General features: G+C 34.4%; 1 protein-coding gene across 1 annotated transcript; it reads left to right on the top strand.

The window, feature by feature from the left end:
• Positions 1-6,053: 6,053 nt before the first annotated feature.
• Positions 6,054-10,988, top strand: PDF1A (peptide deformylase 1A). Its single transcript, XM_039022091.2, has 4 exons — positions 6,054-6,669; positions 6,887-6,976; positions 7,076-7,143; positions 10,500-10,988. The coding sequence occupies exons 1-4, from the start codon at positions 6,265-6,267 to the stop codon at positions 10,738-10,740; spliced, it is 804 nt and encodes a 267-aa protein (XP_038878019.1). The 5' UTR covers positions 6,054-6,264; the 3' UTR covers positions 10,741-10,988.
• The last annotated feature ends 3,436 nt before the right edge of the window (positions 10,989-14,424 follow it).

The raw sequence follows: 14,424 nt of genomic DNA, 5'->3' as shown, positions 1-14,424 counted from the left end.
TTATTTTTATAATATTTATAATAAATATATATTTTTATTGTTAGGTATGTTGTAACAACACATCACAATTTCCCATTTCTAATCCTAATGTTATTTATTATTAGTGTTATTTTCCTTGGCTAGTGTTGAAACTTAATTGCCAAAATAATCAAAGTTCGCATAATAAATATTAAATTTAAATTCAATTCTTCACCCTATATATTATTTAGAAAAAATATATATAATTGGAATGAGTAGTATTTTTTTTTTTTTTTTTTAGAATATGTGATATTATTATACAACAACAAAGAGGATCCCACAGCCCGGGATCAAGGCATCAAAGCAAAAAAGCATAAGCAAAGACAGGGCAACAAAACCACAACAAAACCAACAAGATAAGACCAGAACAAAACCAACACATAGACGCAAACTCGTAAACCACCAGGAAGAAAGGCAAAGAAAAGAACCCAAAACCCCACCAACTAGTGGCTACAGCAAAACAGAGAACAACGTGAAGTTCAAAAGGAAAAAACATCCGTACACACACTAGATAAGACCAAGAATGTCAACCCGCCAGGAAGTAGCACGAGCACGAACCATAGAGACCATAAGGTGAACCAAAGCAGACACCGACCTCGGTCGACCTCCATGTAGTTGCCGATTACGCTCCTGCCAAATGTAGTATATGGACGCACACCAGAAAATACGGAACAACTTACTACACACCCCCTTACCTGACCCACATGGCACAACCAACTCAACTCTACATCCCAACCAATCACCCGATGCGACGAATCCAACTGACGCAACACACTAGACTACACCTCTCTCCCAAACCCACACTTAAAAAAAAAATGATCCCGCGACTCCACACCTCCCCCACACAGAAGGCACCCCCCTTCTCTGACAACACACCTCAACTTCTCAACCGATCTCAGTTACCCAACCTGTCCCTCACTACTAACCACGCATAGAAGAAGTGATGTGGAATACCACCCCCCACCTACAAAATACCAGCCCACGACACCCTAGGACGACGAGGACGTATACTTTCCTAAGCACTAATGATAGAAAACTGACCACTAGCATCCGACACCCAAATCCAATAATCCTTTCTTCTCACCCTAGACCCCACTGCCTAGATAAGACCCCAGATCTCAAGCAGTTCTCAAAACACTGTAGACCACCTCCAACCTCCCTCACCATCCAAGAACTCCGACAACCGCGCTTCCAAACTACTCCTTGCATCATGAACCATCGTGGACCCGTATGAATTCAAAATCGCGCCCCCTGGCAGTCAAAGATCCCACCAAACAAAACAAGACCGTCCATCGCCAATCATCAAACGAACTAGATACTTGAATCTATCTCTACTTCGCAAGATAGCCCTCAAGCACCAAGACCTCCCAACCTCACTCCGAACAGCCCACAACGACCACCCACACAAAACATACTCCTCCACCCACGCCACCCATAGTGACTCCGATTTAATTAAGAGAAGCCAGAGCAGTTTCATAATAGCAGCCTGGTTCCAAAAGGCCACATGCTTCACACCCAACCCCCCCTCCCAACGGCAAGCACACCTCATCCCACGCCACCCATGCACCACCCCGGCTCACCACACTACCCTTCCATAAATAACTATGTAACAGACGATTAACCTCATGAGTTACACATGCAGGCAACACGAATATACTACACCAAAAAACCTGAAAGGACTGTAAAACAGGCCTAACAAGCTGTAATCCTCTGTATCAAAGGCGCATAATCCACAACCTTCAATCGACCTGCCAATAAAGGTAAACCCAGATACCTAACAGGCAACGAACCAAGAGAGACACCCATATATGCAGCTAGTTTCTCCATCTCCTCAGACTCCACACCCGCAACAAACATGGAACTCTTCCCAACATCTGCAACTAATCCAAACAGCTCTGCAAACTCTGACAATACCTGCCTCACAAATTCTAAAGAATCTCTCTCAGCTGCACAGAAAATCATCAAATCGTCTGCAAAAACCAAATGAGTTAGGCCTACGCGCTCACATCGATCATGGAACCTAAATCACATAGGAGGTTTATTCAACAACCTAGACAAGACCTCCATCAACATCACAAACAAAAAAGGAGACAACGGATCCCCCTGCCTCAACCCCTTCCTACAAGGAAAAAAAACCTTTCAAGGGAACCATTAATCATCACAAAGAACTTAGGCGAAGTAACACAAGCCCTCACCCAACTCACAAACTGAAGGAGCGTACCTATTGCCAATAACACTCCAAACAGAAAATCCCAATTCATCAAATCGTAAGCCTTCTAAAGGTCTACTTTTAACATACAACGCGACTTCCCTCTGCCCTCCTTATAGCTCCCCATGAGCTCCTGACACAATAAAATGTTATCGAAAATTGACCAACCCAGAACAAACGCAAATTGATTACCACTGATGAAATCAGGCAACCAGAACTGCAATCTCTCAGCTAAGATCCTCGAGATACACTTATACACAATATTGCAACATGAAATAGGACGAAACTCCCCCATACGTTCAACTCCCCGCCTCTTAGGATGAGAGTAATAGCACTTTTAAAGAATTATAAATATAGTAAAATTTAGAAAAAAATTTATAGATTGAAAAAATGTCAAACTATTTACAGAAATAGCAAAAACAACAATGATAGACACTGATAGACTTCCATCAACGTATTGATAGACTAATAATAAACATTGATAGACTTTTATCAACCTCTATCAAAGAAGATTAAACTTTTGCTATTTTGTGTAAATAGTTTCCCCTATTTTTTCTATTTTTTAAAAATCTCCAAAAATTTATCAACATCAATTATATCCATAATAAACTATGAGAGTAGGATCTAAATTGTGTTATCAATGGCCATTGTTTCAATTGGGTGTTTCATTTTGGCTATCCTACACAATTTCTTATTAGGGTTTTGACATAAAAGACCTTAAAATAGGGGCTATATTCCATTAATGTCTTGAAGATTTCATTTTTTTACAAAAAAGGCCTACTGGTTTTTATTTTTTTTTTCACTAATGACAGTGGCTATTTACAATTTAACCATTGGTCGTACACACGCAGATATATATATATATATATTTACGATTCTCTCTATTCCATGCACAGACATTAGGGTTGGCAACGGGGTCGGGTCGGGGGGTTCTCCGTCCCCGGCCCCGTGGGGGAAATTCTCCCCCATCCTCGCCATTTGAAGGCGAGGATTCCCCGTCGGGGAAATAGGGTCCCCGTGAGGCCCCATTCCCCGTTTCCCCGCGGATATTCCCCATTTTTTTAATTAAAATTTTATTTAAATTTTGATTTTATTTAAAATTTGATTAAAATTTGGGTTTGACTTTTGGGCTTAGATTTAGAATTTAGATATTTAATATTGGGCTCCACAACACTATAAGTCTATACATTATAAACATACATATAAATAAGTTACTTTATATATTATAAAATATTAAAAATTAAAATATATCAAATTGAGGTCGGGGCCGAGGCGGGGATACCGTCCCGTTCCCGGATGGGGTCCCGAAAAATTTTCTCCATTTGACCCCATCCCCGATCAAATCGTGGATTCCCGTCTCGATCGGGGCGGGGCCCTGCGGGGACCCGACCCCGTGGAAAATTTTGCCAACCCTAACAAACATAGGGCTTCACGCCCATTAATGTTTCTTTTTAAAAAAGAAAAATCATTGAATCCTCTACTTCCCATTTCTTCCCCATCACTCTCTTTTCTCCTTCCTCCTCCCTGTCTTTTCTCCTTCCGGCGATTTCACACCCCTGTACTACCGTCGTTTTCACGTCAGATTCGATTGTTGCCATCGACTGTCATTCACCAGTCCACCGTATGCCATTCGTCCTCATTCATCAGTCATTCGTCTGTCAGAATCGGTCGTTCGTCCTAGCTCATCAACTATTTTCCATCATCATCGACTTTCGGTCGTCGAGGTAAGTCACCATCTTCTCGTTGATTCTTTCTTTCATTCACAGTTTTCTCCTTTCGTTTGTGTCGCACACTAAGATCCAACCACCTATACAGATCTGTGGCGGCCATGGCTGAAGAAGAATAAAAGATAAAGATGGAGGGTTATGTGTTATAAACCTCCATATGAAGATGGACTTTGTTTGTGCCACCTATACAGATCCACGCACCAAGGCTGAGAAGAACTTTTTTTTTAAGCCCCAAATATATATGTTATAAACCTCCAAGGGAATATGCATTCCTTTACATGATATATGTGAATTATGTATTATTGTATATACCGCTGTTTGTTTGATATATACTGTAATTTATATTGAATATTAAGTCAATATGTGATTTATATATTGTGCGATAACTGATAAAAAAAATCAATTAAACAAATATACACTTAATTTTGTATAGTGAAATATTTACTTACCTTAATTTTGTATATGTTCCAAGGTATATTGACAATGTTTCAAGTTATTTGTTATAATATAAAAATTAATTGAAAGATTTTTTTATTTAGATTTTATGTGTATTGTGATATATGCAAATTTTGATGTGTTGGGATTTTTTATTACTTAAATGAATATATGTACTTTAAATGGAATTTATGATATATATACTGCGCTTTATATCGAACATTAAACCAATATTATTTATATATTGTGGTGTATTTCATATATTAGATTATACAGTGATAAACGTGAAACCAACGGAAACAAAATTTCATTAAATACATTTTCTCTCTCCAATTAAATTAAATAAAGAGAAAAATCTCAATAAATAAATGTATTTTCTCTTTTCATTTGAAAATATGAAAAAATTATATTAAATACATCTCATCTCTCCGTAATAAATGTAGTTTCTCTTTGCATCATTAAGAAATTTTGAAAATAGGAAAAAATATATAAAAATCGGGAATAAAAATAATAAAAAATGGTAAATTTGTCAAAAAAACAAAAACACCAAAAAACCTTTCTTAATAAAAAATTCAAATTTAAAAACATTTTTTAAATATATGGTCTAAACAAGATGTTTTAGGTAAAAATCTCTCCCATTTCTCTATATGTTAACACTTTTGGTGTACAAAGAAAATTTTTTTTACATAAGAAACCTATCTTTGGTCATATATTTTCATAAATGTCTTTAAATTTGATTTTTTTTTTCAAAAAAGGTCTTTTAGTGTAATTTTTTAACAGTTTGACTCTTTTTATATTTATTTATATTCGTTATATATATATATATATATTTTTTCTTATTTTTGAAGCTACTTTAATGATGGAGAGAGAAAATATATTTATTATAAAAAGTGAAAATGCATTTTAATATAATTTTTTCTCATTCATCAATTAGGGAGAGAAAATGCATTTATTTTATTTTTTTTCTATTTTTCAATTTGGAAAAAAATGCATTTAATGAAATTTTATTTTTTTATTTACGTTGGTTTTCACATATCAATTTATAGATTTTTTTTAACAGATTAATAGTTATTTTAAATAAAGCTTAAAACATTTTGACAGATTCATGATTATTTTAAATATACCTTAAAACATTTTGTTAGGTATTTGAAAATATTCTAAACAATATATGACAATTTATAAATTAGATTGACTCAATGTTTGACATAATTCACAGTATAAAATATTCTCATGTCGAGCCATAAATTTTTCCCATGCTGTCATTTATCGCTTGTAACTCACATTGTCGGAAGGAGAAAGGAGTGGGAAGGGGAAGGAGAAAAGAGAAGGAAGAGAAAGAAATGAGTATGAATTATGGGAAAGAGAATATATGCATGAGAGAGAGAAAGTATGCAGGGAGTTAAGAGAGATAAATATATATATATAATGTAGGTGAGAGCTAAATTATAAATAGTGATTGATATTAATAAAAATAGAAAGACGAATAGAATTTTTTTTTTCTTTGTAAAAAATGAAATACTCAAGACCGACTATGTATCTATTTCTTTAGGCCTTTTATATAGAAATTTCGAAAAAAATGTTGAAGTCTAATCCAATGAAAAATTCATAAAATGACTCAAAATCTAAAAACTAAATATTTAGTAATATCTAATATTCATAGAGACGTGTTGACCGTGCAGTCTAAAGACTTTTTGAAAACTGAGGTAATTTTGAAACATGGAAATGGTCAGTGATGGAAAAGTTTTTGGTGTTTCAGTCATTTCGTGAAATTTTCCCAATCCAATATCACCATTAAAAAGCCCATTTAACACCTTAAACCCTTCGAACTTGGAAGAATACTCTCCTCGCCGGAGGTGGAGCTCTGTGAAAACTGAAATGGAGACTATTCACCGATTCTCCTTCCGTCTCTTCCCAATCTCTCTTGCCGAAAGGTGTCTCAAGCCTTCTTCACCCACACCCAATTTTCGAAACTTCATTTACAGAGCCATTTCGTCATCGCACAACATTCCAAAATTCATTCCGGTCCTCAAAACCTACAGGTCCTCTTCAACTTCAATTGCGAAAGCCGGTTGGTTTCTGGGTCTTGGAGAGAAGAAGAAAATGGGCTTACCGACGATTGTAAAGGCCGGAGACCCAGTTCTGCACGAACCTGCTCGTGAAGTTGATCCTAAGGAAATAGGGTCGGAGAAGATTCAGAAGATAATCGACAATATGGTTCTGGCCATGAGGAAGGCTCCTGGAATCGGTCTTGCAGCTCCCCAGATTGGAATTCCGCTAAGGGTCCGTTGAAATTACTTCTGGGTTTAATCGTCACTCTGCTTTCTTCATTATTTGTTTGCTGTGAGATTTGGTAGCTGAAATGGTGATTGATTTCTCCATTTTCATGTTATTGGGTCTGCTTTAAATGGGATTCTTTGAGTTTTCGAAATGTGAACTCTTATTGAAAAACCTTGGTTTTGGATTCCATATGAAGTGTTTTGTTGTGCATTTGTTGCAGATAATTGTTTTGGAAGACACTAAAGAATATATCAGTTATGCACCCAAGGAGGAGATCAAAGCACAAGATAGGCGCCCTTTTGATCTTCTGGTATGGTTATGTATTAATGAGAAAGCAAATTGAATTTGTATCTGTGTTTTTTATGTTCACCAATTTTCACTTCACAATTTGTTAGTTCTATTGAGCCAGGTGATCATAAACCCAAAGCTAAAAAGTAAAAGCAACAAGACTGCACTGTTTTTTGAAGGATGCATAAGGTAAGATGCAGATTGGCAATCCACTTTTCTCTTTTTTCCTCCCTCTGAAGTGGTTTTCAAAACCAATTTATTGTCTCTCTGGTGTAATACCAAAAGTCTGCTTTTGAATGAAAGTTATCTCTCTCAAATGAGGAGAGGAAAGCTTTATTTATAGAGGGGAAAACATAATATTGCTTTTGTTTTTACAATTGAATCACAAAAATAACAGAATATAGTTTCTATTTTTACAACTGAAAACTAACAATAAAAACTTACAAACTGAAGTTCTATTATTTACACCATATTCCATTCCCCTAACATTAAGACTCGTCCTTGAGGTTTATTAAGAAGCTAACTGGAAATCATCAGGAGCAAAGTAGGATTTCAAATCTGCTACATTGAAAACTGGATTGATGTGAAGGTCAGTTGGTAGCTCAATGCGATAAGCATTCGAACCATAACTTTGTAGGACTTTAAAAGGTCCCATTTGTCTATCTTTCAGCTCGTTGTAAGTTCCAGCTGGGAACCTTGTCTTACGTAGGTGGATCATTACAAGGTCTCATTCTTTAAAATTGATTTCTCTTTGTGACTTGTCTTTAGTTTCCTTGTAAGACTGTGTGGTCTTCTTTAATGGTCATGACTTCTCGGTGCAATTCTTCTATTCTTTCAATCATACTTTCAGCTTCAAGACTAATATCCACAGAAGAAGGTAAATTGGCAAGATCAAATGTGAGTCTAGGAGGTTGAGTATATACTACTTCGAAGGGGCATCTTTTCATTGATCTGTTCTTCATGTTATTTAAAGAAAACTCCGCTTGAGCAAGGGAAAAATCCCATTGCTTTGGTCGTGAACCACTTAAACATCGTATGAGATTTCCCAAAGTTCTGTTGGTTACTTCAGTCTGGTCGTCAATTTGCGGATGTGAAGTGGTGCTGAATTTCAAACTAGTGTCAAACTTCTTCCATAAAGTACGCCAAAAATGACTTAAAACTTTCACGTCTCTATCTGAGACGATTGATTTTGGTATTTCATGAAGTCGAACTACCTCTTTGAAGAAGAGGTTAGCAATATAGACTGCATCACTCGTTTTTTTGCATCACAACCACCATGACTGCATCATATCCTCTCTGTGTTTTGGGCAGACCAAGAACAAAATCAACAGATAGGTCTTCCCAAATAGTTTTGGGGATCGGTAATGGAGTATATAATCCGGCATTTGTAGAAGTTCCTTTGGCTTTCTGACAAATAACGCATCTTTTGAAAAAATTATTAACGTCCTTTCGAAGCTGTGGCCAATAGAATCATTTGGATACTAATTCAAATGATTTATCTTGGCCAAAGTGCCCTGCTAAACCTCCGGAGTGAGCTTCTTTTAGGAGGGCTTCTCGAAGTGAAGTGTGAGGGATACATAGTTGTTCCCCTTTGAATAGGAAGCCATTCATAATATGGAAGACTTCAACATTCATATAGTGAGTACATTTGTACCAAATGTCTGTGAAATCTTTGTCATCCTCATATAGTTCTGGCAGGTAGGAGAAACTCGTTACTTCCGTGGCTAAAGTAGTAAGAATTAGGCCTTTTCGGCTTAGGGGATCAGCCACTTTATTTTCTTTGCCCGATTGGTGTTTAATGACAAAGTCAAACCTTTGTATGAAAGAGATCCACCTTGCATGCATACGGCTTATGTTCTTCTAAGATTGTAAGTATTTTAATGAGAAATAATATGTTAATAAGAGAAACTCCTTAGAAAGTAGATAATGTTCCCACTGTTTAAGGGCTCTAACAAGAGCATACAACTTCTGCTCATAGGTACTCCAAGTTTTTCTTGAGTTACTAAGCTTTTCACTGAAGTATTCAATTGGGTGTCCTTGTTGAGACAAAACACCACCAATTCCTACTCCACGAGCGTCCACTGTTACTTCAAATGGGGCTGAAAAATGTTGTTTTTTTACCCCATATGAAGCTGCCTTTCTTCAAACAATCAGTAATCGGTGCTCCAATGGAGCTGAAGTCTTTAATAAACTTCCTGTAAAATGATGCTAAGTCAAGGAAGGCTCGGATATCTTTTATTTTTGATGGAGTTGTCCATTGAGTGATTGCTTCAATCTTCTTTGGATCAACTTTGGTTTGATTTTGGCCAATTAGGAAGTCAAGGAAAGCAATCTCCTTCATAAGAAAGTGGCATTTTTTGTGATTGACGTACAACTTGTCAGTTGTCAAAGCTTGCAATAAGCTACGAAGATGTTGTAAATGTTCTTCAAGGTTCCTGCTGTAAACCAACATATCATCAAAATATACTACGATAAATTTGTTAAGGAAAGGATGAAGTACTTAATTCATAAGTCTCATGAAAGTGCTCGGAGCATTTGATAAACCGAATGGCATGACAAGCCACTCAAACAAGCCTTCGCTAGTCTTAAAGGCCGTTTTCCACTCATCTCCTGGCCTAATTCGTATTTGGTGGTATCCACTCTTCAAATCCACCTTTGAAACTATATTATGTTATTTACACCACTCTCCCCTTTCCCTCCTTCTTCCTTCTATGCTCTCCGATCCATCTTGCCAATTTGTGAAATGGAAAATGAACTTCCAAAGTAAAAGCTTGATCATTTCTTAAAGATTAATGTTCTCTCTTTATCCTAGAAAATATGTGTAGCGAGTGGAATCCACATGCTTTTGAATACATGTTTTGTTAGATGATACAATATTAAATTTACCTTTACAGCTTCACCCATTAACTTCAACTTTTGGGTTCTATGTTCAAACCCCTATAATGTTATTTCCTTTTCAATTAATATTGCTTTCCACTTGTTAGTTCTAGATGATATAATATTAAATCTACTTTTACCCATCAACTTAAGATTTTAGGTCAATTAGTGATTTAATATGGTATCAAAGCAGGTGGTGTGTTCAAACTCTGTAATGTTTATTTCCTCTCCAATGAATATTGATTTGTATTTATTGGATCTTCTACATATTTCAAGCCTACAAGTGAGGGGAGTGGTAGATCATATAATATTAATTTACCTTCACCCATTAGCTTAAACTTTTAGATAAGTCAAAGATTTAACATGTTCCATCTTATAATAAAAATGATGCCACAGTAATGTTTTTTTATCTACACTTTGAAATTATATAGTTTTTGAGAAAGGTGAACCGTTTAGTCCCCTCTTTCGTTTAGATAATCTGGTTGTGTGAGAGTTTAAAAATCTGCAGCGTTCTTGCTCGTCTAAGTTTCCAGTTGAGGCTGTATCTGGAGTTTATTCTTTACACCATCATTGATGAAATCGCTGTTTACTTAAACGACTTCTTTCTTTGCCTGTGTGTGTGCTTTCATGTCATCCATGATTTATACCTTTATACTTTTACCTTGTAGTGTTGATGGATTCAGAGCAGTGGTGGAGCGCTATCTTGAAGTTGAGGTAGCCGGTTTCGATCGAGATGGGAGTCCTATCAAGGTGGATGCTTCAGGTTGGCAGGCTCGAATCTTACAGCATGAATGTGATCATTTGGATGGAACTCTTTATGTCGACAAGATGGTGCCTCGAACATTCAGAACAGCTGAAAATTTGACTTTACCTCTTGCTGAGGGTTGTCCCAAGCTTGGAGCTCGCTAACTCCAGCCTGCACTGATGTTAGCCTCGAGTTTGTTAAAGTTCTATATGCAGATTGTCTTGATATCCAAGTGTTACTATAAAATACCAAAGAGAGGGAAAGAAGGAGATTCAGAGAATTGGAGTTTAACTGCATCTTTTTATTTCATTGCTTGCACTGCATTCAGGTAAGTGTTTGTTTTGTTCAATTGAAATATACGTTGATCTATGGCTCTGCATTTGGTTGGAAATGAAAGCAATGAGTTTGTCAATGGGTTCTCTTTCTCTCCTCTCATGTAATAGTGAAGAGATATCAAAGGCAGGCACTAATTTAACTGGAAAGGACATCTATATGTTTAAGTTAAATTACATAATTAATTTTATAAAGACATTAAATATACAATCCTTATAAATATAAAATTGAAAGTTGATGGACTTATTAGACACAAAATTTAGAGTTTAAGAATGTATATAAAATTATTTTTTTTGTAGTCAATCCAAACATAGTTTAATGAATAAGACATTTATTACCATTTCAAAGGTTGATAATTCAATCTTCTACCTTTATGTCATTGTCATTACAATTGACGTGGTAGAGGATCGAACCATCAACCTTTAGAATGATAATTCATGTCTTATCCACTAAGCTATGCTTGGATTGACATGTCCACCATGTTGATCTAAATTATATATGTATATGCATTGAAATTTTAATTTACGGGTAGGGTTTGTAACTTTTGAAGTACAAAGATCTATATTATAATAGTGTAATAATAATTTAGGTTTTGATTGGTAACTATTTAATTTTGAGTTATTATTTTTTTTAAATTAAGTTGATAACACCCATTCCACCTATAAACTTTTTGTTTTTTTTTATCTACTTCTTACCAATGTTTTCAAAAAAGTCAAGTTTTGAAACATAATTTTTAAAACTTTGTTTTTGTTTTTTCAATTTGGCTAAAAATTTCTATTACTCAACAAATATAAAAATCATGGTATGAAATTAAGGAGAAATAATCTTAATTTTCAAAAAAACAAATATTACAGGGACCTTAAATTTTTTTTTTTTTTTTTTTTTAATTTTATTATAAAATGTAATGTTAATATATGCCCAACCAACTTACATAAGGGATTTTTTTCCAGAGTCACCCAACTATATATGAACATCTCAATTTTTTATTTTAGGAGTTAACGTATTAAATTAAATTTGACTTTTGAAATTTTTTAATTGATATAATAGAGATTTTCATTGGTTTTTTAGAATGTATTTTCAATTTTAAATAGAAAGGAAAGTTTTGATAATAAAACAAGAGAAAAATAAATAAATATTTATTTTCAAACTTATTATTTTGTATCAATTTTAATCATAAACTTGCAATTTTATTAAATTAAACCTTAAACTTAAATAAATGTGGCAATTTTTGTCCTCTAGTCAAATTTCACTAGTTCACCTATCAATTTTAATAAAATCAATGCAAAAATCTTCCTAAACTGATTAATTTGAATAAAATCAAGTTGTACACACAAAACTCATATAATTATTGCACAAAGTAACCACTTAATAACCTTGAGAGAAGTCAACAAATTTTTTTATAATTCATTTAACGCAGATGAAAATATTTTTTCTTTCTCCAAAGATAATGACAAGAATGTGAAGTGGATCTCACATTTCGAGGTCAAACACTCACAATTACAAGAGTTACAAGACAATTACATAAGAAAACAATCAAACTAATTCGAATGACTTTAAATTACACAACTCAAGTAAACAGATCCCAAGGAAAAGAGGCTACATGAATCCCCTCAATTGAAGTTTCATGTCATGTAGAATAACAAAGAAACACATCAGACCAAATGACTTGACAAATCACATAGGGGTGAGTCACCTACCATAAGCACGTTCCCCAAATATGGTTAAAGAGACAATAAAGAATTAATGGTAACCCCTCCATCACAAACTCAAGCATTAGAAATAGTAGAAAACTATTGGTTAATACGATCGACATTTGTAGTCTATCTCATACAATAAGCTAGACTATAAAAGAATGTTTAGGAATATTCCTTCCGAACTACAAGAGATTAGACCAAGATATTATAGGATGTAATGTAAGGATATTCTCTAGCACTGGTGACTGAAAAGACTCCAAAATGTACCTATTTGAAAAGGTATATTAGTTCTCTAGAACTAGAAAACTAGAACCAAGGATCATCCAAAAGGAGAAACTCATAAACCCGTACATGAAACACTATCGCATCAAATAATCACAACACTACATTGTCGCATAAAGGGCCCTTCTAATCAAAGGTTAAACCAACCACCACTATAAAAAATATCACATACGATAGCTTTATAAAGAAGGCTATCGTAGACTTTTTATAGCGTTTTTGGAAATGTTGTCATAAGCAATTTTCTTGAAAGTCTTGACTTTGTTTTTTCATCGCCATAAAAAATACTATAAAATGTCCATTTTTAATAGCATAATTTTAATGCTATGAAACTTTACATAGCATTAGCAAAAATGCTATGGTTACTTTTTGATAGCATTTATTATAGCACAAAAAGACATAAAAAATATACTGTTGTATTTTTAGGCACACTATTAAAGCCTATGTTATTGAACTTTTCGTAGCATCTTTTCAATGCTATAAAATAAGCTTAAAAAATTTGTTTTTTATTGCATAAATTTAATATTATGAAAACTTTACATAGCATTATGAGAAAATGCTATGATTACGTCTAATAGATTTTTTTTAATAGTAATAAAAAATGTTATATAAACATATAGCATTTTTAAACCTCATTAATGTTGGTGTTGTTATGGATGGTAAGCAACTTTTAATAACAATTTTTTATTTCCATTTACAATTGTACTACTTTCAAATCACATATCGTCTTCATAATATTATATATATATATAATCGTCTCAATTAATTTCAATTATATGAATCTTTAATATAATTGAGTGCACTTCCATCAAAATAAGAGTATAAACACACACACACACACACACATATATATATATCATCATTCATTATGTGACTCTTTAATCACTATAACCATATCAAGTTACAACAAAAAATTAATAATAAAACAAACCTCTATAGTTTCTTTGAGACACATCATTTAGTCTTTATATCTTGTTGTCTGACTAACCATCTTTACCCCCGGCTGCCGTAAAAGGATATAATTTACCATCAAATTTACCTAAACTCCTTAATTAAATGTGTTTGCACACAAATAAATAAATAAAATCCACAATAATTGCAACAATGTAGTATTGTGATCATCTCTTCAACTACCTCTCTATTTCACTAGTTAGTTCTAATAACGGTCGGCTCTTCAAGTTCTTGGTGGTTGAAATCAATCATTTTCTGCTCATTCTTATCAAGGTTGAATAATGACTAAATTTGGTTGGTCTATTGAAATTAGGACTATTTCTCTGAATCTATAAAATAGGGAGTGATTAGTTTCGAAAGAGAACTGTGGAAGGGATTAGGAGAAGTTGTGGGGAAAGTTTCGGAGATCACAAAAATGAGGGATTAGAATGTGGAGAAGAGTTCAGGAGGGTTTTAGGAAATGAGAAAGGTGGAAAGAAGGAATGGTCTAAAGTAGAGCTTAACTTGCCTTAACAATGGTGGTCGTTCTCGGATTTCATAATTGTTTATTCTCAAATATCCATGTCTGAGAGGAAGAAGTGCCCTTCATGT

The sequence above is a fragment of the Benincasa hispida genome, chromosome 1, assembly GCF_027475165.1.
Source record: "Benincasa hispida cultivar pf3 chromosome 1, pf3_genome.v1.1, whole genome shotgun sequence".
Classification (NCBI taxonomy): domain Eukaryota; kingdom Viridiplantae; phylum Streptophyta; class Magnoliopsida; order Cucurbitales; family Cucurbitaceae; genus Benincasa; species Benincasa hispida.
The sequence above is the reverse complement of the archived record's forward strand: the minus strand, read 5'-3'. Positions and strand labels throughout refer to the sequence as shown.

Excerpts from the sequence above, each read along its gene's own strand:
- PDF1A (XM_039022091.2), top strand. The coding sequence starts at position 6,265 with ATGGAGACTATTCACCGATTCTCCTTCCGTCTCTTCCCAATCTCTCTT. Across the intron at positions 6,670-6,886 it reads AGATTGGAATTCCGCTAAGG|ATAATTGTTTTGGAAGACAC; the intron begins GTCCGTTGAAAT and ends CATTTGTTGCAG. Across the intron at positions 7,144-10,499 it reads TTTTTTGAAGGATGCATAAG|TGTTGATGGATTCAGAGCAG; the intron begins GTAAGATGCAGA and ends TTTACCTTGTAG.